Source organism: Brachypodium distachyon, chromosome 3 (genome assembly GCF_000005505.3).
Source record: "Brachypodium distachyon strain Bd21 chromosome 3, Brachypodium_distachyon_v3.0, whole genome shotgun sequence".
Classification (NCBI taxonomy): domain Eukaryota; kingdom Viridiplantae; phylum Streptophyta; class Magnoliopsida; order Poales; family Poaceae; genus Brachypodium; species Brachypodium distachyon.
Window position 1 is genome coordinate 8628749 of NC_016133.3, and position 27067 is coordinate 8655815.

The 27067-nt window shown below is 44.0% G+C and overlaps 4 protein-coding genes across 8 annotated transcripts; 3 read left to right on the forward strand and 1 right to left on the reverse strand.

Moving 5' to 3' along the window:
• The first annotated feature begins 790 nt into the window (after nucleotides 1-790).
• Nucleotides 791-3984, forward strand: LOC100824195 (protein FAR1-RELATED SEQUENCE 3). Its single transcript, XM_014900071.2, has 4 exons — nucleotides 791-841; nucleotides 965-1033; nucleotides 1426-1488; nucleotides 1607-3984. Exons 2-4 carry the CDS (start codon nucleotides 971-973, stop codon nucleotides 3698-3700), a joined length of 2220 nt encoding a protein of 739 aa, XP_014755557.1. The 5' UTR covers nucleotides 791-841; nucleotides 965-970; the 3' UTR covers nucleotides 3701-3984.
• A 4257-nt stretch (nucleotides 3985-8241) lies between these two features.
• LOC100832469 (dirigent protein 22) lies at nucleotides 8242-9114 on the reverse strand. Its single transcript, XM_003572515.4, has one exon. It carries the CDS (start codon nucleotides 8946-8948, stop codon nucleotides 8427-8429), a length of 522 nt encoding a protein of 173 aa, XP_003572563.1. The 5' UTR covers nucleotides 8949-9114; the 3' UTR covers nucleotides 8242-8426.
• Nucleotides 9115-12016: 2902 nt separating this feature from the next.
• LOC100824501 (protein FAR1-RELATED SEQUENCE 9) lies at nucleotides 12017-16389 on the forward strand. Of its 3 annotated transcripts, none has more exons than XM_010235841.3 (6): nucleotides 12017-12317; nucleotides 12404-12538; nucleotides 13373-13423; nucleotides 13514-13576; nucleotides 13675-13773; nucleotides 13873-16389. In XM_010235841.3, the coding sequence occupies exons 1-6, from the start codon at nucleotides 12039-12041 to the stop codon at nucleotides 16123-16125; spliced, it is 2880 nt and encodes a 959-aa protein (XP_010234143.2). In that variant the 5' UTR covers nucleotides 12017-12038; the 3' UTR covers nucleotides 16126-16389. The 3 variants fall into 3 exon arrangements, with proteins under 3 accessions (XP_010234143.2, XP_014755403.1, XP_014755404.1); XM_014899917.2 differs by having other exon boundaries at nucleotides 13373-13405; XM_014899918.2 differs by having other exon boundaries at nucleotides 12175-12317; nucleotides 12417-12538.
• A 1538-nt stretch (nucleotides 16390-17927) lies between these two features.
• On the forward strand, nucleotides 17928-22220 carry LOC100824807 (protein FAR1-RELATED SEQUENCE 5). 3 transcript variants are annotated; one of them, XM_014900005.2, is made up of 5 exons: nucleotides 17928-18065; nucleotides 18323-18457; nucleotides 19312-19359; nucleotides 19442-19504; nucleotides 19603-22220. In XM_014900005.2, exons 2-5 carry the CDS (start codon nucleotides 18329-18331, stop codon nucleotides 21736-21738), a joined length of 2376 nt encoding a protein of 791 aa, XP_014755491.1. In that variant the 5' UTR covers nucleotides 17928-18065; nucleotides 18323-18328; the 3' UTR covers nucleotides 21739-22220. The 3 variants fall into 3 exon arrangements, with proteins under 3 accessions (XP_014755491.1, XP_024316215.1, XP_024316216.1); XM_024460447.1 differs by having other exon boundaries at nucleotides 17951-18145; XM_024460448.1 differs by having other exon boundaries at nucleotides 17951-18145; nucleotides 18336-18457.
• The last annotated feature ends 4847 nt before the right edge of the window (nucleotides 22221-27067 follow it).

The window sequence follows — 27067 nt, forward strand, 5'->3', positions numbered from 1 at the left end:
AATTGTTTGCAAGTTTGACATGCAAAGTGTCCACATCATGCATATCATGAGCATTCAAATTGTCCACATCACCATCCATATCATGTGTTGTAGACCATTACAAATCCATTCTGGTGGTCCTCTCGAATTTAATATTTTGATATCTAAGATGTTTTACTTTCACGTTGTATATAAATATTTTACCAAATACATATATTTTTCATGATATGTATGTCAATCTTTTTAAGATATGCAAATACACATATTTTGATGTTCATGTACGTCAAAATTACTCATATACGTTAAATCGTTTTGTTCTGCATATTCATATTTCTTTTGCATTGAATCATATATTAACATTTGTTTCTGACGTCATATCCAGACGTGCATGTATTGGTATGGATTCCGGTACTCCTGCTACTTTCTTTGTGGGCCGGAGCTCATTTATCTTTTTTTTTTTTTTCGCTTGGCAACCTTCCCTCCGTCTGTGCCCATCTCGCTGCCGAGCGCCCCACCCCGCTCTCCCCGTCTTCCTTGGTTCCTCCTCGCGCGAGCGCCGCCACCCCTCCCTCCTCATCTCGCTGCCGAGCGCCACCCCTCCCTCCCCATCCCGCTGCCGAGCGCCGCAGCCCCCTAGCTCGTCTTCCTCCTCGCGCGAGCGCTTCCACCGCAGGTATCTATCTCCCCTTCGATTCTGTCGCTCCCGACCGTTTCTCCTCCCATCACCCCACGAACGGATCCCACCCGTTAGCTCCCCGTTTCATCTCCTTAATCTTCCCCAATTCGTAACTGAGGCAAAAATCAACTTAGGGCGGCCGCCCTACCTTGCCCTACTGGGTCCTCCGCCCGTGCTGTCAAACAAGTATGGTTGCTGATAAATGTATCTGGGAATTCTTTGTGTTGCAGAAATTTTGGGTTATATATATACATCAATGTTTATGTTTATGTATCCTAGACGGAAATAAACTTTATGAAAATGTTGCAGTTTGTAATGACTGATCCGGGTCAGGTCGCAGAATCGAACCATTCAGGAGCAGAGCAGCTTGAAGGAAAGGTATCCCTTGAATCCATCTGCATAGAATGGCATCTAGGCTGGGATCTGTTTGTTTGTCAGTGTCTAGAGGCCGTTTGTCATGCTCTTGTCACGAGTGGTTGGTTGCTTTGACCTTGTCTCTCGCTGGTAATTTATATTCTTTCTATCAATGCATGAAGGTGCAAACTTTGTGTTTTCTCGTAAAAGTTAGTTAATTTACAATAGAAATTAGTCAATTATCACAAACGCACAATGAATTACTGCGCCTCACAGATATCACAGGCCAGTAAAAATGATGGGAAAACAATGGCATATGCAGTTGACTTGGTTCAGTGTTTACATCACTACTGGGATACCTTTTCTTTAACGCCCCCATGCCTGGTTTAATAGGAAATAAATAATAACTTACACAGGAACCTGTTGGCAAACAAGCGATGCCAGAAGGAAGACTGCAGCCGATTGGTGAAAATTATCAGGTACAGAAAGTTGGAAACCTAACAAAACAGAAGAAATGTTTACCTGCAAAACAAGTGGAATTCAATATGGCATTGGCATTTTATAGTAGCTTAACAGGAACTATTAACTTGCATGCAGGAACAGGCATCAAATGTTGACACAATCACAGAAGGTCTGTTGACAGATAAGTCTGATAAGGCTGAAGAACAAGACCATTCACATGATATTGCAGAATGGAATGAAATGTCTAGCAACGATACAAGCAGCGGAAGCGATTCAGACAGCAGCTCGGGTAGTGAATTAGATACTGAACTGGGAAAATCCTTCTACCCTAGTTTTGAGGCATTGGAGAATTCGAGACCACCAGAAGTTGGAATGAAATTTCCAACCCTTGAAGATGCAGAACGATTCTATAGCACACATGCTCTCCTGACTGGTTTTGCAATAAGGAGGGGATCAAATTACAGGAGAAAGAAGTTTCACATACTATGCAACAGAAGTGGCAAACTAAAGCCAATTCAGCATATGCAGAGGAAGAGGAAGAGTAATGCTATGGGCTCACAGTGCCGAGCAAAGGTGATAGTGAAGCTCACTAACGAGGAATGGGAGATCACAGCAGTTCGGAGTGAGCACAACCATCCATTATGCCCACGCCCATCGCTCACAAGATTCTTTTTGAACCACAGATACTTATCAACTGAAGAGAAGTCGTTTCTAAGAGTTCTGCAACAAAGTAGGATAAATCCAAAGAAAGCCATGAAGATTTTCCGGAGAATGAGAAGCAACTTCAGAAACATACCATCAAAAGAGAAAGATATGAGCAATTTACAGTGTTTAGAACAGTGGAGAAAAGAAAACTCAGATGTTGAAACTGCACTCAAGCGCTTCAAAGAACTGGAGCTGCGGAACCTAGGATTTTCCTACACCATGCAAACAGATGAAGACAACATAGTTAGGAGTCTTTTCTGGACTGATGCAAGGTCGAGGGTAGACTATGAGATTTTTGGAGATTTCGTATCATTTGATACTACCTATAGCACTAATAGGCACAATATGCCTTTTGCCCCTATTGTTGGAATGAACAATCATGGGAGAACCCTTGTGTTTGGATGTGCCTTGCTACAGGATCAGAAAACTGAAACTTTCAAATGGATGTTCCAAACATTCTTACATGTGATGGGAGGGAAAATGCCAAGAGCAATTATAACAGATCAGGACGAAGGTATGTCAAAAGCAATTTCAGAGGTCATGCCACAAGTGAAGCACAGGCTTTGCAAGTTTAATGTGATGCAGAAAGCACGGGAAAAGCTGGAAGTCTTCATGGCAGCAAGGGGCAACATGAACGCAGAGCTGCATGGCTTTGTAGACAACTCATTGACAGAACAAGAATTTGAAGATGCATGGGCTGAACTCATTGAGAAATACGACGCAGGTGAAAATGAGCACCTACGACTTATGTGGGAAACAAGGAAAAACTGGGCGCCTGTTTATTTCAGAGCACATTTCTATCCATTCGTCGAATCAACTGGACATCATGAGGGGGCAAACTTATTATTCAAAGAGAATGTGCTTCCTAAGGACAGGATCGAGAAGTTTATTGAACAATATGAGAGGATACAAGAGAACATAGTAAAAACAGACGAAGATGATATATTGCAGTCGGGAACTGAACCAGCATACTTCTCCTACCAGCCAATAGAAAAGCATGCAGCGCATATATACACAAGGCAAATATTTCTGAGAATACAGAAAGAACTATTCTATTCTACAGCATTCAATGTGCACGAGATACAGGGAGGATCGGTATACAGACTTGAAAAGGTCTGCAACTATGAGAACCCAGAGGTCGATAGAAATTCTTTCGAAGTGCTAGTTGAAGCTGGCACCTTTGCATTCAAATGCCAATGTGCAAAGTTTACTAGGGATGGAATTTTGTGTTGTCACATATTCAGAGTTTTCACACAGCTCGGAATTAATGAAATACCAGCGCAATACATACTGCCTAGATGGACTCATAGATTCAAAGAAGAGCAGCTAAAAGAATACAAGGATAAATGCTTGAAGAAAACAGAAAATACAGCAAGATATGCAATGTTAATGACTAAAATGGCAGATATCGGCAAGGGAATATCCATGGATGGCGCAAAATGCAGCTGCTTCATGCACGAGTTAGACAAGATTCAAGAAAGGTTGGCAACGACAGGCGACATCAGAAGAAAATCCTGGAAATAATCAGTTAGATAGTACTGAATTGTGGACAAGGGCCCGTGCAATGTGAAATTTAGCAAGTTTAGTTAACTTATGTCTTTGTCCAGGACGGAGTAGAATCGTTAACATGTTCAATTTAGAGTAAGGTAGAGAGATAAGAGTCCAGGAAAAGCTGGTAGTCTTATGTGAGACTTAACAGTGATTAGGATTAGATATCTTTGATCATCCAACATTTTACATACTGTCTGGTCTGTTTTCTTCAGCATATTCCTCTTCCAGCTGGCAGCACCTTTTTGTTTTCATTCAAATTGTGCATCCTAGCTGGTTATTATCAGAGCTCTGGGTCCTGCAGAACGACGGATAAAAGAAAACTCAGATGTTGAGAAAACATTGAATCACCTCGAGGAACTGCAGCTCCAGGACCTATGTTTTTTCTACACCATGCAAACAGATGAATACAACATAGTTAGGAGTATTCTCTGGAATGATACGAGATCAAGAATGGATTATGAGATCTTGGTGATTTAATATCGTTTGATACTACGTGTAGCACAAATAAGCATAATATGCAGTTCACTCCTATTGTTGGTATAAACAACCATGGACGAACGCTCGTGTTAGGATGGACCTTGCTACAAGATCAGCAAGCTGAAACCTACAAATGGATGTTCCAAACATTTTTGCAAGAAATGGGAGGGAAAATGCTAAGAACAATCACAAATCAGGATGAAGCTATGGCGAACGCAGCAACCTCCATGACTGCAGGAGGTAACTAAGATATGAAGTCATACAATTTTATTGCTTACTGTCGACACAACTAGGTAGCTTATTGATTGTGTGCTAACTGCTATGGAAATGCTGTCATGAGTCTATTCGTACGTGCAGTTCATGTGACCTATACAATTTTTTTTGCTTACTGCCTTACCAGGTTTTTTGTTGGTTATGCGCATAGCTTGCAAGTCAGTTATCATCAGATCTCTCCATGGCATTTCTGGTTTCTTCTGCTATGAAGTGTAAACCCTCTCGTGCAGTACCTGGGTATATTGCTGCACTGCTTGGACTAATATTGTACTATAATTCAACAAATTCAAATTATTATTTTGTGTTGTCCGCACAAATAGTCAACAAATGCACAAAATTATAACTTAACGTGCTTAATTTAAAATACACAATATTAGTAAAAGAATTAGTCTGTTATAGTTTCAAGAGAAAACTTGTAGTCCCATTGAGATTTCCATCTTGGAAAAAGTCTCAAATACTTACTATCTTGGGTGGTAATTTCTTCTTGTATACTCCAGGGCTAGCAGATGCACACAAAACAAACCTAGCTTTTGGATGGTAATATATAAAATTATGAAATTTTCATAATGTCATAACATATTTCAGTTTGATATATGCCACTACTATTCTTGGAAATTTGAAAAACGCCATCGCAATTCTCGTCTTCTGAAAAACGTTACTGCAATGGCATCTTTCGACCCATTGTAGCAGCATTTTTCAAAGAATCTGTACTGACATTTTTTGAAAGATGAAAAATAGATTGTGATTTTTCAGATATGCAGGAATGGCACTGGCACATAGGGAGTATCAAATTAAACCAAGAGAAAATTACTTAAAACCACTGCATTTGAGTCACATCTCTAGGAAAACCACATTTTTTTTATTTTTTTTCAAATTTCCACCGCTTTTGTGGTCCGCGCACTGATTTCGCAGTTGATCTCGTTTTGATGCAAAACCTGACAAGAGGGCCCACACGTCGGAGCCAACGTGACGCCACGCTGGACAAGCTGTCCGAGCCTGACTGTTTTGATAAGGGAAGAGTCTCCTCCATCTCCGGCGACCTCGCACGAGCTAGCCCGAGGCCGCCTCTACCTAGCCTCCCTCGGCCCGCATCACGAAGCCGGCCCGGTTCCGTGGAAGCAACGATGGAAGCCGGCGCCTCCCCAATGCAGCGCGCGCTCCATTTTCTTCTCCAACTCCGGTGCGAGGGTCATCGCTGCCGCCGGCTCCCCGCGGTGCCTGCTCCTATTCGCCGCCTACCGGAGCAGCACGTCCACCGCACGAAGCCTTCGCCGCCCTCGGCTTCTATTGCCGCAAGCCCCAGCCGCCCCACATCGGAGCCCGACCTCGGCCGCCCATACCTCGCCCCCGAGGGCCTCCTCCAGTGCCACAACCACCCCGAAGCCATCGCCATCCGGTTCCTCGTGCTGCCACGCGCGTAGAGAGACCCCTGGAGCGCCACCTCGACCACCGGATTCTCCTACGCTCGTCGCCTTCCCCAATTCCGGCGACCAATCGCCGGAGATCTGTGGTCTAATCGCCGCGGATGTTACCTCCTCTAGCATCGCCTTGACTTTGCGGTCACGCCAGACCACCGCATCGACGAGCTCGTCCGCCGGAGTCACCATCATCGTATACCCGCCGCCGCTCCGTTGCTCAGGGTGTTCGTGTCGGGGCAGGTGTTGCGCGGGCACGCGTGTTCCGACGACGGCGAGACGTGTAGCCCCTGCGCCTCTGCTTGGACCCCGCCTCACGCCCGAGCGCCTGCCCGCGCTTTTCTTCCTCCGTGCCAGCGTCGATGCTGCCGTTTTCCGCCGCTGCTGTCGAGCCTGGCGGTGGCGCGCTACCTGCTATCGAGCCCGGCGGTCGATGGAGGCGGGCGGGAGGAGGCAGAGCAGGAGCGAGTCGTGGAGGAGAGCAGCGACGCGGAGCAGGGGAGAGAGCCCCGGTGTCGGCCAGGTGCACCGCCTCGAGCAACTTCCACGACCATGGCGGGGCTGTGGAGAGGTGGGCTTCTCTGGGGCGGAGCCGCAGGAGGTTTAGAGCGGGAGGAGGTGGGTGGCGTTGAGGCCAGCCATGACGAGCTGCGGCCCGGCGGCGACACGGCAGAGGCATGGGAGTGTTCAACCGAATGCTGATGTGTCACCACGTTGGCTCCGACAAGTGGGTCCTCTTGTCAGAATTTGCATCAAAACGCGATCAACCGCGAAATCAGTGCGCGGGAGTACAACCGATCACGAAAGCGGTGGTAATTTGAAGTTTTTTTGAAAAATATGGTTTTTCTAGAGATGTGCCTCGAATGTGGTGATTTTGAGTAATTTTCTCTTAATCCAACTATTGGATGACGTTAGTTTTTATTTGGTTTATCGGCTTGATATAATGATGAAAAACAATTAGTTAGGATTTTTATTATGAAAAAGAAAACTACATGACGGCGTAAGCTGCTGAGTATGCACATCAATGTTTTTTCATGATAATTAAGCCTTTTAAATGGATTTTGTAACCCAAGCTTTCGATGCACATCAAAGTTTTGGACTCGCTTTTGTTGGTGGACAGCTGCTGAGTATGCACATCAATGTTTTTTCATTGATAATTAAGCCTTTTAAATGGATTTTGTAACCCAAGCATTCGATGAAGATCAAAGTTTTGGACTCGCTTTTGTTGGTGGACAGACTCAATAGACGAAACATGTTGAAAAGACGGAATTTCCATGTTAGCAATGATGATTTCCCTTGTGTTCTTTGTCCCTCCGGGAGGAGGAGACCTTGGACCACGTGTTTACTCACTGTGCTTCAATGCTCGTTGTTGGGATCATCTTCAGATTGTTTGGCCGACTGACACATCTTGTCTTCAGGCCCTACTTGTAGTGAAAGCTAATTTTTGGTCTAAGCTTTTCTTTGAAACTTTTGCGATTGGGGCTTGTAATATCTGGAAGCAAAGGAACAACTTTATTTCGAAGGTGTTGCCCCCTCTTTTAAAGATTGGAAGCGTAGGGTTAGAGCTGACCTTGTGTTAGTGGGTTTTAGGGTCCCTAAATCCCTTTCCACTTATCTTAACACTTCAATTTCTCGCTTTTAACTTGTTTGGTTGGGTTTTGTCCCACCTAGGGTCACCGAATCCCTTTCCACTCATCTTAACACTTTTTCTCGCTTTTAACTTGTTTGGTTGGGCTTTGTCCTACTGTCTTGTTTTCTTTAATTAACTATGTAACTCCTTTGACATTACCATGGCATTCGTGCATATAAAATCAACACTCATGCTGTCAGCAGACCTTGGTGTGGCATGGTGCTATCAAAATAGAAACCTTCGCACTTGTAGATATCTAATATGTCTTCTACTATGTTGACATATTAGGTTCAGGAATTGTTATGGTCAACAAATGCATCATGGTAATTGGTATGCTACCAATATGGATCATGTTGTGGACTTTATGTTTTTAATAACTGATGCTTCTGAAGTCCACTGATCAATGGCAGACACACTCGTAGAAGATGTTATGCAAGATTGATTTATACACTAAGGCCCCAGGTTTTTTTTCTTACTGGATAATTACAGATTCTGCAAAAGTGTGGGGGCAGACCGGCAGAGTGCAGAGAAGCACGCCTGGATTTTGTGTTGTCATCAAAGAAAGATAAATCTAAGTTCATATCCCTTTCTTACGAGTCAACAATTGTTTATCTAGTAACTATTAAAGGCCGATCATGCGCTGCAAGTTCATTATTAGTTTTAATTGGGCCCTGATAAAGTGATTAATATCTTTCCTGTTCCTAAGAAAGGAGTTGGAATGGATAAAAGAATTTTCCTGGCTTCATACTGTGACTGTTGATCTTTTCAAGTTATTAATCATAATCACCACAAAATAATCTCCATATGCCCTGGCCAAGGGCCCTGGCGGTATCAAGGTCTTCCGGATTTTATTAATCACAGTGTCGACGGCCAGAAATGGATCAGAGAAACAATAAAACAGCATTCAGTCGTGGCGGATATGGACGGTGTACTCGACGGTGGCATCACCGGTGCTGGCGTCGAACCAGTGCGTCCGCAGCTGGCAGTACCCGCGGGCGAAGCGGAAGGCGCCGGTGCCGCCGACGACGGGCATCTCCCTGACGCGCCTGTCGGCCTGGTTGGGCCCGACGATGGTGATGCTGCTGCCGTTGTATTCCCCGTCGACGAAGACGAAGCTCATGGCCATGAGCAGCGAAAGGCTGTCCTTCCCGGCGCTGATGTACACGCCCTGCGCGCGGCCCAGGAGCCTGGAGGACGTGAGGTTGGGGCCTTCGGTGAGCGGGTCGTCGATGACGTAGACGCTGCCGAAGCTCGTGGCGTTGGGGCTGGTGGCTGGTGGCCGGACTACTTGCGCCACCGTCGCGTTGTTAGCTCCGCCGCTCCACACGTCGTGCCAGTACAACCGCAGCCGCGTCTCCTTCTGCGCTGGGGCCGTGGTGGCTGCGGCTGCGAGGATGAGCAGGAGCATGGACAAGCGAGAGGCCATGGAGTCGATCGGTGCGATTGCTTTAGGTCTTGTTCTGAAGTTCTCTGATGAGCTGTGGCTGATCTAGCTGCAGCTTGCATGGCGATGCAGGGTGCAGGGATGGGCCTATTAATTTAACGGCAAGTCGCGGTTGGTGGGTGCTCAGTTGGCGATTCGTGGTCGTGTCTAGTCTTTACATTCTCAATTTTCCTGTTGGGTTAATCATCATCAGAGCTACCAAGTCAGGATCTGGACTTCGTGGGTGATAAGACTTTGAAGTATGAACAACACGGCCGGCATGCAGTTGGTGAAGGTATGACTGAACTGTAGTTTGGTGATGTAGCCGGCACTTTCCAGGCATCCACACTAGCTAGTCCTCCCAAACTGGAAAAACAATGGGGATGCTCTAGAAGGTTAGCGCGCTGCGTGCGCGAGGACTCGTGGCGTTACCTCGGGGGAACGGTACGGTCGTACTCCTATATGGAAAAGCAAAAGTCTGTTACCGATCGACCGGCTGTGTTTTCATTTTTGAATTGAAATCATAAAAGGGGAGAAAAAAGAAAAAAAAACTGCAGCCAGATAGTTAAACGGTAGACGGCACAAGGGTTACGGGAGAAACGCACTTTGGTTCCTTCTATGGTTCTCGTGCATCTCGCATGCAGAGAGCTGTTTGATTGCATCACAATAAGATGTCCAACTGGCTGATGCTAAGTTGACACGCATGCTTTGAAATCAACGTCATAAAAAAACTAGTATAGAGGCCGTGCGTGGCACCTCTTAAACATAATGCGCACAAAAATTAACATTTATAGAAAAACAAAGACATAATTTGACATTTAATCGAAATGAATTTTGATATTTGACTCTATACATATAGTAAGTGGCAACACGATGTCTCTTGAAATGAATCCTTGTAAAAATCAACTTTGGGCTCCTATAACCATACCCACGGCGGAGTAGATGTTACCCGATAGTTACAACTCTCAACATACACAACAATGTTAGGAATCTAGAGAACTCATCTTTTGTATTGTGACCTATATTCTAGATAACATCAATACGATCCACCAAACCATGGGAGTAGAATATTACCTCTTCCCAAGGAACTGAATATGTCTATGTCTCGTGCATAACCATCTTGATCTACCACGCGTTATGCTACCTCGGAATCAATATTATTGAATTTAAACACCAACAGTTCACGAGCCAGGTCGTAGGGGCTATACGTGCTTATTCTCTGTGGAGATAGGTATGCGTCGACGGTCTAAATTTGACGGCAGAGGAGGCCTAGGTTTCAGCACCGACGGCAGGATGATAGCCAGCGCGAGGCGTAAATGATGGCCGACGGGAACTGGATTCGGCAAGAGGTTCTCCTTTTGTTTTTTTTTCTCCTCCGGCGGCTGACGAATGGGTGACTTCGACAATGCCCATATTGGTGGGCTTGTATCTAGTAAAGCTACGTGTGTGTGTTGGTGAACCCGTTGGCTGACAAACAGAGGGAGGCAAAGATTTACCTAGGTTTAGAGTCCTCGGAAGGTAATGCCCCTATGTCATGCTTTTCTGATCTGGTATTGATAGCGAGATTACAAGGTTGCCGTCGAGGCAAAAATTCTCAGATTAGATCTAGTGAGGGCTGGGTCTTGGGTAGAATCCAAGTCGGTTACAACAAAAAGGTAGACCCTAATTTACCTTTGTTATCTTGAGTCGCAAGATTAGGCATATGAACTCCTGGAGTTGTAGTAGGCTTCTACATGGCCCCCCAGCTGGGCCATAGCGGGTATCCTCAAGTTGAGTACGTGGTTAGTCATAACCCAGTCAGTGGCACCTCTCTTGGCCCATTGCGCCCGGGCTTGCAGCCAGACCATCCCTCTCTTCCCCTGGCCTATCTCCTGGCCGAATGCAGGAGTGCTTCGTCTTCCTCCTTGCTTCGTTCCAGAACATGCATGCACGCCTGCCGCCGGTCAATCTCCCTTCGACTCTCTCGATTCCAACTGTTTCTATCGAATTAAAATTGGAAAATTAATCCTCATCTCCCAACGAACCGATTCTTGCCACAAATTCTTTGTTTTCCCTCTTCATCTTCCAATTCCAACCATGCGCAAGAGTATCCCAGTTCTCAAATAAGCAATTTCACATGTTGTAGGGTGCGACAGCAGCGCTAGCCGCGGTGCGGCCGCGGGGTTGCTGGCGTGACGCGGTCGAGGAGGTGCAGGTGCAGGGCATGCGACGACGGCGGAGGTCACGGAGGTGTGAGGAGAGGATGGAGGTTCAAGGTGTGCGAGGGGCGCTTAGGATAGGGGCAGAGGTTCAAGGCGTGTGGGGGCGTTCGGGAAAGGGTGAAAAACGGCGGCAAGGCATTCGCAAGGTGGCGCGGGAGGAGCGGGCTTTCATAGTGGGCAGGGAGCGATCGGGAACACGGGGGAGGACAGTGTACCAACGCTTGTATTTTGGGTTGAATTGTGGAAAACTGAAGGGTTAAAATGCAAAACGTACCGACGGACGAAAACCAACCAAGGAAGCACTCCTCCCTTTATTATTAGGTGTACATTGGGGAACAAACGCTTCATTTGGTGCATACTTCCAAAGCTCCGACCTGGTCGCCAGACCTACAACTTTAGGTCTAGACGAGAGGTGAGATAAAAAAGATAAGACAACTGTGACAATTAAATACATCAGTTATGTGCAAAATATGTTAAGTGTGAGTTATGAGTCCCAACAATGGGGCAGGTTAGGCACACAGGCCCACTCTGCTGCTAACCGGGCCAAGCCCGGCCCACCCCTCCACACCCTCATATAAGTGGGTCATAGCGTGCCGGCCCGTTACAGCAGAAGGGACGCCCAAGCACGACCCAGTAGCCCGGCCTCCGTGCCGGGCCTGAGAAAAAATACAAAGGGAAATGTGAAAAAGGCTAAATGGGCCGTACCGTGCCAGCCTACAGGCTCAAGACCGAGGCCCAGGCACAGCCTAACACGCGTCATGGGCTGGCATGGCACGTTTAACTTCATGCCGGGCCAGGCCGCCCGTGCCGACGAGCTTTTTGCTGGGCCCGGCCCACGTGTCCAGCTATACGCAGGAGCCGCCCATCTATCTCTTCTTGGCGAGCCAGCCGCATGCCTCCCCGGCTCCCTCTTCTGGCTGCCAGCGCCACAACCCCCTCGCTCCGTCGCTCGTCTTCCTCCTCGCGCGAGCGCCGCCACCGCCGGTTGGTTTCCCCTTCGATTCTCTCGCTCCCGACCGTTTCTCCTCCCCACACCCTACGAACGGATGCGCCCTTTAGCTCCCCGTTTCATCTCAATCTTCCCCAATTCGTAACTGAGGCAAAAGTCAAGGTAGGGCGGCCGCCTTACCTTGCCCTACTGGGTCCTCCGCCTGTGGTTGCTTTGATCCAGGTGCCAAACCCCTTAAATTCAGAAGTTGCTAGATACCGATCTGTATGATGTATCGTAGATGAAATGAACTTTACGAATTTTTGCAGTTTGCAATGACAGAGATGATGACAGAATTGGATATGGCAGAAGCAGATATCACGGAGAAGTCCTCAAAACTTACAGGGACATGCATTGTAGCTGGTGATGAAGGTTTCCGTAACCCTGAGTCTCGCAGGAAAAAGGTATCACTTGAACTTATCTGTTTACTGTTTGCTGTTTCCATTTGTCAGTTAAATAATATACGGAGTAGAAGATAAACTAGCTAGGTGACCTGCTCATCCGTGGGGCTACATTTACTACATTTGTTTTTCTATTTTCCATGTGAACAATTGTTATTCGATTTAATTTACCGCCACATTAACATTGATGTATCATTCAAAGAGAAATAAAAATAATATTGCATACTCCCTCCGATTCATAATAAGGAGTATAAGAATAAAACTGCCATTTTTGTATGCATCTATACCAATTTTTTTGTCTTTTCTGATTTCGTATGGAGCAGATATGTATATCAAATTGGTATTCTTCTATTTAGTTTTTTAGTTTTTATTCACATAAGAGTCGCATCATGTCTTTTTATTGTTAGGCACAACAAAATCTGGGTATTATAGAATTCGTACAGACTACATCCGAGACGTAACTAATAATTTTATTATTCTGGATTTCACGTATAAAATATATACTACGCATGCCAGTAATTTTTCTCTTCTTCCAGTTGTTGTTCTTGTTTCTTCGTATGGATTGTTATCTTTTTGGTGATATATTGTAAGTTGTATGTGCTTTAGAAGTCTAGCATATCTGTGTGCATGTTGATCGTCGTGTCCATCTAAACCATCTTGCTTTCCTATACGTGTCCTTGTCCATCAAACTAATATGAGCCGTTCTTGTCCTGTTGCATATGTATAGTTAACCCGAATCGTTTGTTTTCCACTACTTTAACAATATAAGAGATAGCCAGGCAATTACAGTCGCCAGAAATACCTAATGGCTGTCTTTCACATATAATTCTATTGCAGGCCATTAAAAATGCTGGGACTGCAACAGCATCTGTAAGTGAGTTGAGTAAGGTATTAAAAGTAACAGCTGTACCATTTTTGAGAATGACTTAACGACAGCCCCCTGGTATTAATGATGAACAAATAATACTTACAACACAGGAACCTGATGGCAACCAATCAATGACAGAAGCAAGAGTACGACCAGCCGATGCCAATTCTCAGGTATGTAAACCAAACAAAACTTAATTTTGTTCTGTAAGTATGGACATTGAATATGGCATTACTCAATAGCTCAACATAAATAATTCATTGTCATGCAGGAACTATCTTCAGGTAGTATTGAAAAGAATATAGAGGAACCTGTTGCCAACCAATCAGTGACAGAAGCAAGAGTACAACCAGCCAGTGACAATTCTCAAGTATGCAAACCAAACAAAAGATGATCTTGTTACATAAGCATGGACATTTGAATATGGCATTACTCAATAACTTAACATAAACATTTCCTTGTCATGCAGGAACTATCTTCAGATAGTATTGAAAAGAATACAGAGGGACTGTTGGAAGATGAACTGGATATACAGACGAATTCTGTTGAACATACACCGCAGCAAGCCGAAGAACAAAACCAGTTACATGGCAATATGCAAATCATTGAAATGCCAAGCAACAATATCAGCAGTGAAAGTGATTCGGACAGCAGCTCGGGGAGTGACTCAGATAGTGAATTAGGAAAATACTTTTATCCTAAAATTGAGGAATTAGAGAATGCAAGACAACCAGAACCTGGAATGAAATTCCAAACCCTTGAAGATGCGCACGGGTTCTACAATACATATGCTCTCCTAACAGGTTTTGCAGTTAAGCGAGGTACAAATTACATGAGAAAGAAGTTTCACCTAGTATGCAACAGGAGTGGCAAACCAAAGCCAACTCGGCTGAACAGGAAAAGGAAGAGAAGCTCTATAGAGAAGACAAATTGCCAAGCAAAGGTGATAGTGAAGCTCACTAGGGGACAGTGGGAGTTCACGACAGTTCGCAATGAGCACAACCATCCACTGTGCCCTAGCGCTTCCCTCACAAAATTTTTCTTGAGCCATAAAGACATATCAACTGAAGAGAAATCGCTTCTAAAAGTTCTGCAAAAAAGTAGGATACCTCCCAATAAAGTTATGAAGATCTTTAGGAGAATGAGAGACATACCGTTGAAGAAAAAAGACATGACCGGTTTACAGTATGCAGAACATCGTAGAACAGAAAACTCAGATGTTGAAGTAACGTTGAAGCACTTGAAAGAACTGGAGCTGCGGAACCCATGCTTTCTCTACACGAAGCAAACAGATGAAGACAACATAGCTCGGAGTATTTTCTGGAGTGATGCAAGGTCGAAATTGGATTATGAAATTTTTGGAGATTTCCTGTTGTTTGATACAACCTATACCACATTTAGGCATAATATGCCATTCACTCCTATTATTGGAATAAATAACCATGGGAGAACCCTATTGTTAGGATGCGCCTTGCTACATGATGAGAAATCTGAAACTTTCATATGGATGTTCCAGAAACTTCTGCAAATGATGGGAGGAAAAATGCCAGTATCAATCATAACAAACCAGGATGAAGCTATGGCAAAAGCAATTGCAGAGGTCATGCCGCAAGTAAGGCACAGGTTTTGCAAATCGGATGTAATGGGTAAAGCACAGGAAAAGATATCAGCCTTCATGGCAGTAAGAGGCAACATAAAGGAAGAGCTGGATAGCTTAGTTGACAATTCACTGACGGAAACAGAATTTGAAGAAGGGTGGATTTCACTCATTAAGAGATACGATGCAAGTGAGAACGAGTACCTAAGAATCATGTGGAAAACAAGGAAAAACTGGGTGCCTGTTTATTTCAGGCAAGATTTCTTTCCATTTGTCGAATCACATGGACGTGGGGAAAGGATGAACCTATTGTTCAAAGACTATGTTCTTACTAATGACAGAATAGAGAAATTCATTGAAAGATATGAGGAGATACAAAAGGAAATAATAGAAACGGATGATGAAGATAGACTTCAAACAGGAACTGTACCTTCATGTTTCTCTTTGCACCCGATTGAAAAGCATGCAGCTAATATTTACACAAGGCAAATATTTCTGAAAGTACAGAGGGAAGTTCTCAATTCTACAGCATTCAATGTGCATGAGGTACAAAGAGGGGTTGTGTACCGACTGGACAAGGTTTTCAACTACGAGAACCCAGAGTTTGATAGGAATTACTTTGAAGTGATAGTTGAACCTGGGACCAATTCATTCACATGCCAATGCGCAAAGTTTACCCGGGATGGAATACTTTGTTGTCACATAATCAGACTATTCACGCAGTTTGGAATCAATGAAATACCCGAGCAATATATACTTCCCAGATGGACTGACAAATTCAGAGAAGAGAAGGCAAAACAGTACAAGGAAAAATGCTTACGGAAGACAGAAAATACAATGAGGTATGCAAAGTTTATGAGTAAAATGGCTGACCTGGGCAAAAGAATATGTGGTGATGGTGCAAGATACAATGCAGCAATGCTTGAAGTTGACAAGATTGAAAAAATGTCAACGGCTGAAGGAGAAAATCCTGAATTTGATGAGTTAGACAGCATGTGTTGTGGACAAGGGCCTAGGCAACAGAAGCATTGGCATGATTGCAGGGCAGCTGAAGCCATGTCCGACATGTGCGGGAATCAGGATGTCCAGGTCCAGGTGGGTGCTCATGTCCAGGATGAAGGATGAAGCAGAATAGTCGAATGTTTGGTTTAGGTATACAGTACATGAGGAGAGCTAGATAGTGTGTGCGTTATGTGTTAGATGAATTTTTCTCGCAAAAAAAATGTGTCACTAGATGAATTCTCAAGAGATAGTGTATGCATATTGTGCTCATGTCCAGGCAGTTCATCCGATTCGTGCAATTTGTGCTAAATTCCTGGCCTCAAGCTTACAAGACAGATGATTTTCGATCCAGCATTTTGGAGAAACAATTGGCATCTTCCATTACTATCTCGCTGGACATTTATGGCTCGGTCATGATAATCATTTGAAAAGTTCAGTTTTTCTCTGCGCACGACCTCGCTGTGTCGAGAAAATAACCTCAGGGCCATTGTTCACCCACTTTGCTGCCGCGCCGCCGACAGGGCGGCAAGCCCCTTCGACCTGGCGCGACGGGTCGGAAGGCGGCAGCCCCCGCCACACCAGCGAGCTCACGTTCCACGAGTTGGAGATTATGCTGTGGTGGACGGCGCGGAAGGAGGTACCACACTACTATGCGTGCCAACTACTGTTAATTTTTAATTTCTACTTGTTGATGACTTTTAATTGTCATGTACATCTTGGTTGATTTATACTTCACTGATCTATACATTCCTCTATTTCTCACACATAAGTGACATGAGGCCACTCTCCTTCGCATGCGATTGCTAACGTGGATAAGTTCTGAATAGGGGCGAAACAGGATCGGATAATTTCCTTCTAGATCCAGTTCCGAATCAAATGGGGTACGATACGGGAGATGAATTCTTCTATCCGGCCGGATACTAAAACGAATACCGAATAGTTTAATAGGATTCGGAATAGTATATGGCATTACCGCTGATACCAAATTATTCGCATTTTAAATGGATTATCCGTCGTGAGAAATTAGGGTTATCCGGTATTCAATTTCAAGCTCATATTAAAAGAGGTCCGGGGCTAGCTATCCCATTTATACCCTAGGCAGAACAACTCGAGAGATCTAACGTTCTCTCTATTTCCCATCTCTCGACTGGGACTCCGGACCAGCCAACCAGGAGCGGCGTAGCAGTGCACGCCTGCTGGCCACTGCCTCCAAGGAAGGACCCAGGATATTAATTGAAAACCGGCAAAAATTGTAAGCACTTGAATGTGCATCGCCACGGCACTCCAGGGACAAATGTTTAGTCTCACGGAGGGAAATCTCAATACATTGATTGACAATCCAATCAAATTGTTGCTTGTGCGAGACGTGATTACAAAGATGTGCATCTCAAGGAGCCAATCATGACTGACCTTGTTGACTGCGGCGATTTAATATGTGAGACAACCCATCAAGATTTGCAGGAAAATAAAAACTTGCATCTTGTCTGAGTGGAGACTACACAGAGTTCTTTGACTGCATTACCAAAAGAGTTCCAACTCTGCTGATGCTAAGTTAATTGGAAATGCTTTGAAATCGACATAAAAAAAAATAGGGGAAGAAACAATTTATGAGTCTTGGTTTAAAAGAATGAGGAAACATTCAAAGTCGACAAACGGAAGACAAATTCTCTTTTGATGCAAACGTGCAAACCTTTGCCCTAGGTCATCGGACAACATCGGGTCCGGTAAAAAAAGACAGCGTGGGATTATGTAAAAAATGTGTTCAAATAAGAGTTATGATTCTCACTTTTGATCTGCGCCATACGTTTTAGATTTAATGGTTCATGTGATAGTTTTCAATTTGCATTTTTTTAGAGGAAGTTTTCAATTTGCAGGGAGCAAAGGTTTGAACCAACTGAATTCTGAGCCTAACTTCTTCACAGCCCATCTGTCTTTACTTTTTTTTTCCTTGGCGAGCCGCACCCTTCCACTCCTTCTGGCCCATCTCGCTGCCGAGCGCCCCAGCCCCCTCGCTCCGTCGGCTCGTCTTCCTCCTCGCGCGAGCGCCGCCACTGCCACCGCCGGTTGGTTTCCCCTTCGATTGTCTCGCTCCCGACCGTTTCTCCTTAATCTTCCCCAATTCGTAACCGAGGCAAAAGTCAAGGTAGGGCGGCTCCTTACTGGGTCCTCTGCCCGTGATAAATCTAAACTTAATTCGTTTTTCCTGTATCGTAATTGCTTTGATTTAGGTGCCAAACCCCAAAATCGGATATAGTGAAGTATCGATCTGTAATTCTGGATGATGTATCTTAAATGAAATGAACTTAAGGAATTGTTACAGTTTGTAATGACAGAAATGGATACGGAATTGGACAAGGCAGGAGCAGAAATTGCAGGAAACTCCAAAAGGATGAGAGGGACATACATTGTAGCTGGGGATGAAGGTTCCCATGTGCCAAAATTGCATAGAAAAAAGGTATCACCTGAACATCTCTCTGTACTGTTTCTGTGCATTCGCCAGTTAATAATATAATTCTAGTGGCAACCCATGGGACACAAGAGCTAGTTATATGATGTTAAATATCATGGTTTATGGAGTATGTATCATAAACATTTTTTTTATTTAGTGCCTCATCGGAATACACAAATTTATATGTATTTGGTAGATATCTGAAGCAGATAGTTCAGGAATAACACTACTATGTGAGCTTATTCACCTATTGGCATGAGTTTCGTTTCCACAGTAGGCAATCATCACATCTCTACAGCGACATGTATAGAGTGATTTAATAATCTTGTAGCACTGCCCCCAAACGAAATTAATCTATAGTGATTTAATAACCAATTTTGCATATAATAACCGGCATTGCCGTCAATGTAATCATTAGATCTCCCATCATGACTGTTATGCACTTTCTGTTGTTTCAGCCAGAAAAAGAATCCGTTTCAAGAACTATTAGTCGCCTCAGTCTTTGTTTTGTTTGACTGGAATAAATAATTCTCAACTAGAGCGATTAATATTATGTAGATTAAATATGTCATTTTTCTATTCCGTGAGTCATACTACATTTAAACAGCTTAATCGGAACCCATGTATCCGGGCCTGTGGATTCTCCTTCCCATTTAATCACGAGTCTTGTATGTGGGATTAAGCTCATTTTTTTCTTCTTATGTGAGTTAATCTGAGCCATTCTAACTTGGTCCCACTAGATAGATAGGCTGTCAGATAGTTCTCTTTTTCCTCAGATTAATGTGAGAATTTGTAGGAAGATAAATTTACAGTTATGACAAATATACAGTGGTTGTGTTTCACACGTAATTGTATTGCAGGCCAGTAAAAATATGAAAACAACAACATCTGCAAGTGAGCTGAGTAAGGTATTTAATGTAACTGTTTTACCCTTCTTTTAGAATGACTTCATGCGTGGTATCAATGAGGAATAACTAATACCTAACACAGGGATCTGTTGCCGGACAATCAATAATAGAAGGAAGACTACAACCAGCCGGTGATAATTATCAGGTATGCAAACCAAACAAAACCTAATTATGTCCCTTAAGTGTAGACATTTAGTATGGCATTACACATTACCTTGACATAAATTATTCATTGTCATGCAGGAACTATCTTCAGATAGCATTGAAAAGAATACAGAGGGACTGTTGGCAGATGAATTGGATAAACAAACTAACTCAGTTGATCATTCCCTCCAGCAAGCTGGAGAACAAAACCATTTACATGATAATGTGGAAAGCAATGAAATGCTAAGAAACAATACCAGCAATGAGAGTGATTCAGACAGCAGCTCAGGAAGCGACTCAGAGAGTGAACTAGGAAAATACTTCTATCCTAAATTCGAGCAATTGGAGACTGCAAGGAAACCAGAATCTGGAATGAAATTCCAAACCCTTGAAGATGCACATGGATTCTATAATACATATGCGCTCCTCACCGGTTTTACAGCGAAGCGGGGTTCAAATTACAGGAGAAAGAAGTTTCATATAGAATGTAACAGGAGTGGCAAATCAACGCCAACTCAGGACGTGAACAAGAAGAGGAAGACAAATTCTGTAGAGAAGACAAATTGCCAAGCAAAGGTGATAGTGAAGCTCACTAAGGGACAATGGGAGTTCACAACAGTGCGAAATGAGCACAACCATCCGCTATGCCCAAACCCTTCCCTCACAAATTTCTTCTTGAGCCACAAACACATGCAAAATGAGGAAAAATTGTTTCTAAAAGTTCTGCAACAAAGTAGGATACCACCCAATAAAGTTATGAAGATTTTTAGGAGAATGAGAAGCAGTTTCGGAAACATAACATTCAAAAACAAAGATGTGACCGATTTACAGTACACAGAACAAAAGAGATCAGAAAACTCAGATGTTGAAAGTGCGCTGAAGCACTTAAAAGAATTAGAGCTGCAGAACCCATGGTTTTTCTACGCCAAGCAAACAGATGAAGACAACATAGTCCAGAGTATTTTCTGGACTGATGTGAGGTCGAGGATGGATTATGAGATTTTTGGAGATTTCCTGTCATTTGATACTACCTACACCACAAGTAGGAATAATATGATCTTCGTTCCTGTTGTTGGAATAAATAACCAAGGAAGAACCCTCTTATTCGGATGTGCCTTGCTACATGACGGGAAAGCTGAAACCTTCAAATGGATGTTCCAAACACTTTTGCAAGTGATGGGAGAAAAATTGCCAGGATCACTCATAACAAACCATGATGAAGCTATGGCTAAAGCAATCGCAGAGGTCATGCCACAAGTAAGGCACAGGTTTTGCAAATGGGATGTAATGGGGAAAGCACAGGAAAAGATAGCAGCCTTGATGGCAGCAAGAGGCAACATGAAAGCGGAGCTAGATAGATTAGTTGACAACTCCCTTACAGAATCAGAATTTGAAGAAGGATGGGGTGCACTTCTTAACAGATATGATGCAAATAGAAATGATTACCTACAACTCATGTGGCAATCAAGGAAAAACTGGGTGCCTGTTTATTTCAGACAAGATTTCTATCCATTCGTCGAATCACTTGGACGTGGCGAAGTGATGAACTTATTATTCAAAGATTATGTGCTTCCTAAGGACAGAATAGAGAAGTTCATCGACAGTTATGTGGAGATACAAAAGAAGATAACAAAAACGGATGATGAAGATAGACTGCAAAGAGGAACTGCGCCCTCATGCTTCTCATTACAGCCAATAGAAAAGCATGGAGCTATTATTTACACTAGGCAAATATTCCTGAAAGTACAAAGAGAACTACTCCATTCTACAGCATTCAATGTGCAGGAAGTACAACGTGGGGCTGTGTACCGACTGGTCAAGGTTTTCAACTACGAGAATCCAGAGTTTGATAGAGATTATTTTGAAGTGTTAGTTGAACTTGGCAGCAATACATTCAAATGCCAATGTGCAAAGTTTACCAGGGATGGAATACTGTGCTGTCACATATTCAGACTTTTCACACAGTTTGGAATCAATGAAATACCAGGGCAATACATAGTGCCCAGATGGACTGACAAATTCAAAGAAGAGATGACAAAACAGTGCCAGGGAAAAACCTTAGAGCATGTGAACAATACAACAAGATATGCAATGTTAATGAGTAAAATGGCTGACCTTGGTAAAAAAATATGTGGTGATGGCGCAAAATGCAACACATTCATGCTTGAATTTGACAAGATTCAAGAAAAATTGGTTAGCACAGAAGGAGAAAATCTTCTAAATAATGACAGTTAGGCAGCATGTGTTCTGTACAAGGGCCCCCAGGCAACAGAAACATCTGCAGCACTGCAGGGTATCTCTGTCCAGATCTAGGATGATGCTGATGTCCAGGATGAAGTAGAGTAGTTAGCATGTTTAGTTTAGCTAAGTTAAGAGACAAGAGTTTTGGAGAACTGGATAGTCTATGCTGGAGACAGGGTTCGCCAGTTTGTTCGTGCTAATAGTTCATGTGATTTATCCAAGTTGTGCTAGATGCATGCCAATAGTCGATGCTGACGATGCTGAGATAATTGCTGAAGCAGTATTTTGCTTATGGTCTTACCGTTTTGGTAGCATGTTCCTCTTCTAGCATGGGGGTGCAGACTGCCTAGTCTGTAGACTACAGACTTGAGCAATTGGTTTGACGTTTCAACTGACTTGTTCGGCATTGTAAAAGGAAATACTCTCTCCATTTCTTTCCGTAGGGCGTAATTTGAGAATCCCTTTTGCCTCGGTTATCTTGGGATGGCTCTTCGCTTGACATGCTCCCTTGCTCGATAAGCTGTGCCCAGGTTTGCAATTTTTTTCAACAAATATTCAAATTGATTAAAAACCGAGTCCCAGTAATGAACCGGGCTGGCCAAATAGGCCGACCCTAGATTAAGTTTTCTAAATGATAAAAAACCTGACAGTGTGACCCCACCTGTCAGTGACTGATAGCCTCTGGACCAATCATAAAAATGAGGTTATAATGATGTTGTAAAATCAATAAATTAGGTAAAAAAAATCGTAAAATGCCACTAGTTCAGCATTGACTAAAGATGTTTTTTTTCTTATTCATATTGAAAGCACTAACATTGGTCCAGGATTCACTAAAGATGTGAAACCAGCGACATTAGTTCAATCCATAACTTTTGTCAGACGTAAATATGTTTTTCTATTCATATTTGCGCCGCGACCACAAGTCTGGCCCGCACCAGCCGGAACCGATCCACCGAGACCACCGGAGATGCCACAAAATGGATCCAAGGGCAGCCAGCCCTGACCACCATGGTCGCGACCGTGACGGAGAAGAGCAGCAGCAGCCACGGCCACCATGGCAGCGCCTGCGACGCCCAAAACCACCTCAGAACCAGATCTGCACATCAACCGAACACCACGCGACCCGCGCCACAGCTTGCAGCTTTCCAGGACTGGGTATCTGCTGTTAGAGTGATCTCCCATCCGTGTGGGCCCAACAGCCCATCGGGCCTAGATCTGACGCGTCCTGATCGGGAGCGCCCAACCCAATATGGTTGGCGGGCCCCTGTCACGCTGCGCTATATAAAGAGGTGGGGGGCCGGGGCACGTACTATGAGGTTTGCTGCGTTTGTCACCGACCCCACCAACACCCCTACCGATTTAGGGTTTCGCGCAGACAGTGACGGAAAACTCCGCCGCCGCCGCCGTCGCTCCCTGCCGCCGTCTCTCCCTCGCCCTCGACATGGCTGGTCAGTCAAGTTCCTCGTCGTCCCAAGGCAAAGGTATCCCTTCTCTCTCTCTCAATCCCGAATGCCATGTTGAATCACAGTAAAGCTATCTACTCGTTCCGATCTACATCTAGATGATCCCACAGTACTAACAATGGTATCAGAGCGTACTAGGGTTGTAGATCCGCTCGGGTAGAAAAGGAAAAGAAGGAAGAAAAGCAAAAAAGAGCAAACCCTAACCCTAAAAGGGAAAAAATAAACTTACCCGAAAGAGCCGCCGGTCGTTGGCCGCCGGAAAGGGCATCGCCACCGTTGGGTGCGCGCGTGCCGGCAAGAGGCCGGGGACGACGCCACGTCTTTATGGTCGGATGCTTCCCGTCGGTGAAGAGAGAAAAGGGAAAGAAACAGAAGGGGGGCAAGCTCCTCCCACCGCCGCTGCCAGTAAAACTGAAAAGAGAATTAGGGTTTTGAAAGCTAGGGTTTGCTTGGCGAACCTGGTGGGCGCGGCTCGCCGGCGGGCAGCTCCGGTCGACAAGCTCCTCCCGCCGCCGCCGCCAGTAAAACTGAAAAGAGAATTAGGGTTCGTCGTGGCTCTTTATGTGAGCAAAAAACAAGCGTGACCGTCCGATCGAGATGAACGGTTCAGATCGAACCTGGCGTGGCTGCGGGCTTGCTGGGCTGATGGGCCGCGTGGGGCCAAAGAGGCGCGCGCGGCTGTGGGCCACGTGTGCAAAGCAGGCCGTAGCGCCTGAAAGTTTTTTTTTTAACAGAAACATTCCTTTACCGTTCATACTTAGATTTTGCACGAACTTTGTCTAATTTTCTCCTATTCAAACTGAACCAACGAGATGTTTGTCTTAGGAAATAGAAAAATGCAAAATATTGCTTCTGAAAAGTATAAAGTTAAAATTTTTGTTCATAGTTTCCGCTTCAAATAGTTTAAAAGTGTTGTTTAAATCAAAAGAACATGTTTAAAAGTGTTTTATGTTAATTGTGATTTTTTCTTGACCAACGTCATTAATAGCATGATCATGATAAATGGTTAAAGTGTGCATTTAATTCTATTTTCTGCCCAACGATGATATAGATTAAATTGCACAAACAGTTGTATGAATTAATTTTTACCAACGTTGGATTAATGCATGCAATTGTTGTTATCTTCTCACGTCATTGTGGTTTCAGGAGGGTACTACTTGATGGGATGCCTCAAGCACGTACCAACCCTCATGGGTGACAACTACACTGAGTGAAGAAAGAAAGTGGACCTGGTCTTTGTTTGTGCCGAGGTGGACTGGGTGGTTGTCACTCCACAGCCACCAAAGCCTACAGAGCCAGTCAGGGATGTAAAAGATGATGATGATGCTTGGGAGAAAAAGAAGAGGAAGTATGCTCCATTGGAGATGTCATACACCCTCGAGAATAAAAAGTGGCTCACCGCCGATAAAAAGTGCATGGCTTTCATAAAGAACAAAATTGAGCACGCTATTGTGGGCTTAGTTGCAGAGTGTGCTTCCGTAGGAGAGTATCTTGAAAAGATAAAGAGCCAGTTTACTGGTTCTTCAAAGACATATGCTACCCAGCTGCTGAAGCAGCTGGTGACAGAAAAGTACACAGGAGGGGGACATGTCATAAGAGAGCATATTCTTAGGATGAGCGACATGGCTTTTAAGTTGAAGCCCATGGGTGCTGATCTAGAGATTAAGCCTGCAATGCTTGTTCATCTCGTTATGGCTTCATTGTCAAAAGAGTTTGACACTTTCGTTGTCAACTGCAATATCCAACCAGAGAAGTGGGATATTGAAAAAACTATAGCTATGTGTGTGCAAGAGGAGGATGGAATTAAATCCTCATATGGTGGTTCCCTGAACTATGTGAGGGATAATAAGAAAAATAACTTCGCTCAAGGCAATCAAAGTTCTCCTTCAAAGCCACATGGTAAAGCTCCTATGCAACATCAGCAACAGCAAAAGACTCTTCCAGTGGACAAAGACACATGCCTCCACTGCAAGAAGACCGGGCATTACAAGAAAAATTGCCCGAAATGGCTAAAGTCAATCATGGCAAAGAATGGTATAAACTCCATTTCTTTTGTAAATGAATCCTTGTATACACAGTTTTCGAAATCTAGTTGGTGGATTGACTCTGGTGCAACTGTTCATGTTGCAAATTCTTTACAGTGATTCCGTTCGACGCAGACTACGCAAAGAAACGAAAGATGCATTGAAGTTGCAAATGGAGTCTAAGTGGACGTAGAGGTTGTCGGCGACATCTCCTTGGAGCTTCCCAATGGATTTACGATCCAGCTTAGAGATGTGCTTTATGTTCCTTCATTACACAGAAACTTGATTACTGTATCACGTTTGGACAAAGTTGATTATGAATGTCATTTTGGACATGGCAAGTGTGCCATATGGTTTAATAATGATTGTGTGGTGTTGCCTTCCTTCACAATGAGCTTTATTTATTATCCATACGTGAAAAAGTACATTCTGTGTGTAAAGTGAATGAACATGTTGCCGCGTCAGAGAAAGTACAAAAGAAAAGAAAGAGGACTAATGAATCATCAAAATTATGGCACTGTCGTTTAGGCCATATTTCGAGGGGGAGAATAGAAAGACTTGTTAAAACATAAATTCTTCCTCCATTAGAGTTCTCAGAAATAGAGCAATGTGTAGATTGCATTAAAGGAAATTATATAAAACAAATAAAAAAGGGTGCAATACGTAGCACCAGCACACTCGAAATTATTCACACTGACATTTCTGGACCATTTCCTGTGAAAAGTGTGGATGGTTATGATTCGTTCATAACATTCACAGACGACTACTCCTGTTATGGTTACATTTATCCAATAAAAGAAAGGTCAGAAGCATTGGATAAATTTAAAATATTCAAGGCTGAAGTTGAAAATTATCGTGATAAAAAGATAAAGATAGTAAGATCCGACCGTTGGGGGGGAGTACTACGGTCGGCACACCCCATTCGGCCAAGTCCCTGGACCTTTTGCAAGGTTCCTATAGGAGACTGTAATAGTTGCCCAGTATTCAATGCCGGGCGAGTCTCAGCAAAATGGAGTAGCTGAAAGGCGTAACCGTACCCTTATGTATATGGTGCGCAGTATGATGAGGTATTCCACATTACCATTGGGATTGTGGATGGAGGCATTAAAAACCGCCATTCACATTTTCAATAGAGTGCGAAGCAAGTCGGTGTCCAAAACACTGTACGAGCTGTGGGGACAAGAAGAGTGCCCTCTCTACAACACCTGCGGGTGTGGGGGAGCCCAGCTGAGGCCAAAATGTTTAACCCAAATATTGCAAAGTTGGATATCAAGACAGTAAGTTGCCATTTCATTGGCTACCCTGAAAGATCAAAAGGTTTTTGTTTCTACTGTCCAGACAGATACACAAAGTTTGTGGAAACGAGACACGTCGTCTTCTTAGAGGACGAAATGATGAGGCGGAGCACGGCAGCTCGAAAAGTTGATCTTGAGGAGAAGAGGGTGCATGCACCTAATCCGATGACTCAAGAGCCATTCTTTTCACTACCTGTTGTTGCCGCACCGATAATTCCTGAGATTGTGGTGCCGACACCTGTTGCGACTCCACACATGGCAACAATGAGTGAAGGTCCGGAACTTGTCCCTCAGGAGCCGACTCAACCCATTGTTGCACATGAAAGGGAGCTGCAGCAGCCCGAACATGCGCCACATGTAGAGACACAGAACGTGCCATAAAATGAGGCCCCTAGAAGGTCTCAAAGAGTTAAAAAGTCAGCAATTCCAAAAGATTATAAAGTTTATAATACAGAAAGAGTTCATATGGAGAATGATCCCACTTCATTTGAAGAAGCCATGAGTAGTTCTCACTCTTCGAAGTGGCTGGAGGCCATGGAAG